The sequence below is a fragment of the Coffea eugenioides genome, unplaced genomic scaffold (assembly GCF_003713205.1).
Source record: "Coffea eugenioides isolate CCC68of unplaced genomic scaffold, Ceug_1.0 ScVebR1_3525;HRSCAF=4751, whole genome shotgun sequence".
NCBI lineage: Eukaryota > Viridiplantae > Streptophyta > Magnoliopsida > Gentianales > Rubiaceae > Coffea > Coffea eugenioides.
This window is the reverse complement of record NW_020864110.1, coordinates 107,870-109,724: the sequence shown is the minus strand read 5'-3', so window position 1 is coordinate 109,724 and position 1,855 is coordinate 107,870. Positions and strand designations below refer to the sequence as shown.

General features: G+C 37.7%; 1 protein-coding gene across 1 annotated transcript; it reads left to right on the top strand.

Annotated features, from left to right (window-relative positions):
* The first annotated feature begins 273 nt into the window (after nt 1–273).
* LOC113758037 lies at nt 274–1,344 on the top strand. The gene has a single exon (XM_027301066.1). It carries the CDS (start codon nt 274–276, stop codon nt 1,342–1,344), a length of 1,071 nt encoding a protein of 356 aa, XP_027156867.1.
* Nucleotides 1,345–1,855: the final 511 nt, after the last annotated feature.

The window sequence follows — 1,855 nt, the reverse complement described above, 5'->3', positions numbered from 1 at the left end:
TGAGCATGATATTCTTGAAAGAGTTGCAGTGGATGAACGAACGTCGCAAACTATACTGACAAAATTTTTTCGAATGAACAATATAGATGGGCATGCAAAAGACCTCAAATGTCTTTATAAAGATTTTCCTCAACATTTTGTATGGAATGCAACTCACAGAATATGGGAACCGAGACAAAGAAGAAGCACAATTGGCAGACTAACTGCAGTGCATCCAACTCAAAGTGAAAAATACTACTTACGGATGCTACTAATGCATGTTAAAGGGCGCCTATGTCTTATGAAAGTCTAAAACACATCGGCTCGAGAACAGCTTCAACTTTTAGAGAAGTCGCAGAAATTCTAGGCTTATTAAAGACTGATGATAGTGCAGAACAATGTTTACTTGAAGTTGTATCATTCCAGATGCCTTATACTCTGCGTCACTTATTTGCTCTCATTCTGGTCCATGTAGTACCTCCCAATCCAATGTTGCTATGGCAGAAATTTGAACCATACTTGTCTGAAGATATTTCTAAAGAAAAGTCTTTATCACCTGAGCAGACAAGACTAAAAGTTCTCCAACTCATTGACTCTCATCAGCAATATATGGGCAAACATCTTGCTGATTTCAAGGTACCTGTCCCTAACACTGATGACTTTTCCACTCAAAGAGACACACAAGAAATAGAGGCTGAGTTGGACATCAAAGTTTCTACTGAGGACATAGCATCAGTTGCTCTTCTCAATGCTCATCAACGATCTGCTTATATTAAAATCATCAATAGCATTGACAATGACATACCAGGAGCTTTTTTTATAGATGGGTCAGGAGAAACAAGCAAAACATTCTTATATAAGGCTTTACTGGCAACTGTGAGGTCTAAAGGTGAAATTGCATTAGCCACAGCATCATGTGGTGTTGCTGCTTCTATTCTTCCGGGAGGACGTACAGCCCACTCGCAATTTAAGATTCCAATTGATGAGAATAATGACAGTGGCTGTAATGTTAACAAACAAAGTAACTGTGCAAGATTGGTCAAACAAGCCATACTAATCATCTGGGACGAAGCAACAATGGCCCAAAAATATGCTATTAAGTGCTTTGACAAGCTACTAAGGGATATAATGGACTCAGATACAGTATTTGGTGGCAAGGTTGTCGTATTTGGTGGCAACTTTTGTCAGACATCACCTGTTGTCGTCAAAGGATACAAAGAAGATTACATTTCTGCTAGCTTGGTAAAATCTTATGTTTGGAACCATCTTGAAAAACTCCACCTGGTTGAAAACATGCGTGCATATTTAGATAAACCATTCTCAGAATTTCTTTTACTTTACCTTGTTTTGATGACTCCAGAATAGTATTGCCACACCATCTCACAATGGCTTTTGTTGATGATCGATCCTCACTTTCTGCTCTGATCAACAGTGTCTTTCCTGACCTCACAGCATTTGGTCTGCACTCATTGCATACACTTAATAGAGCTATACTAACTACTAAAAATGATTTTGTGTATGAGATAAACAATCTCTTGATGACACAGTTTCCTGGCACAGAACACAGATATCTAAGTTATGATGAAACTATAGACCAATCAAAACAAGCAGAGCATGAAGACTTTTTGCATTCATTAGAATCTCGAAGCTTGCTAACGCATGAACTAATTCTAAAAGTCAATAGTCATATTATATTACTTAGAAACTTGAACCCAAGAGAAGGTTTATGTAACGAAACACGATTAATCTGTCTTGGTGTTGCTCCCAATGTTATCCATGCACTCATTGCTGTCGGAAATCATACTGGAAAACAAGTCTTTATCCCAAAAATTTCGTTACAGTGTTCTAATTCTAACATTTATATAGTACCCTTCAA

What these genes read in the sequence shown, in the direction of transcription:
- LOC113758037 (XM_027301066.1), top strand. Translation starts at nt 274, where the DNA reads ATGTCTTATGAAAGTCTAAAACACATCGGCTCGAGAACAGCTTCAACT.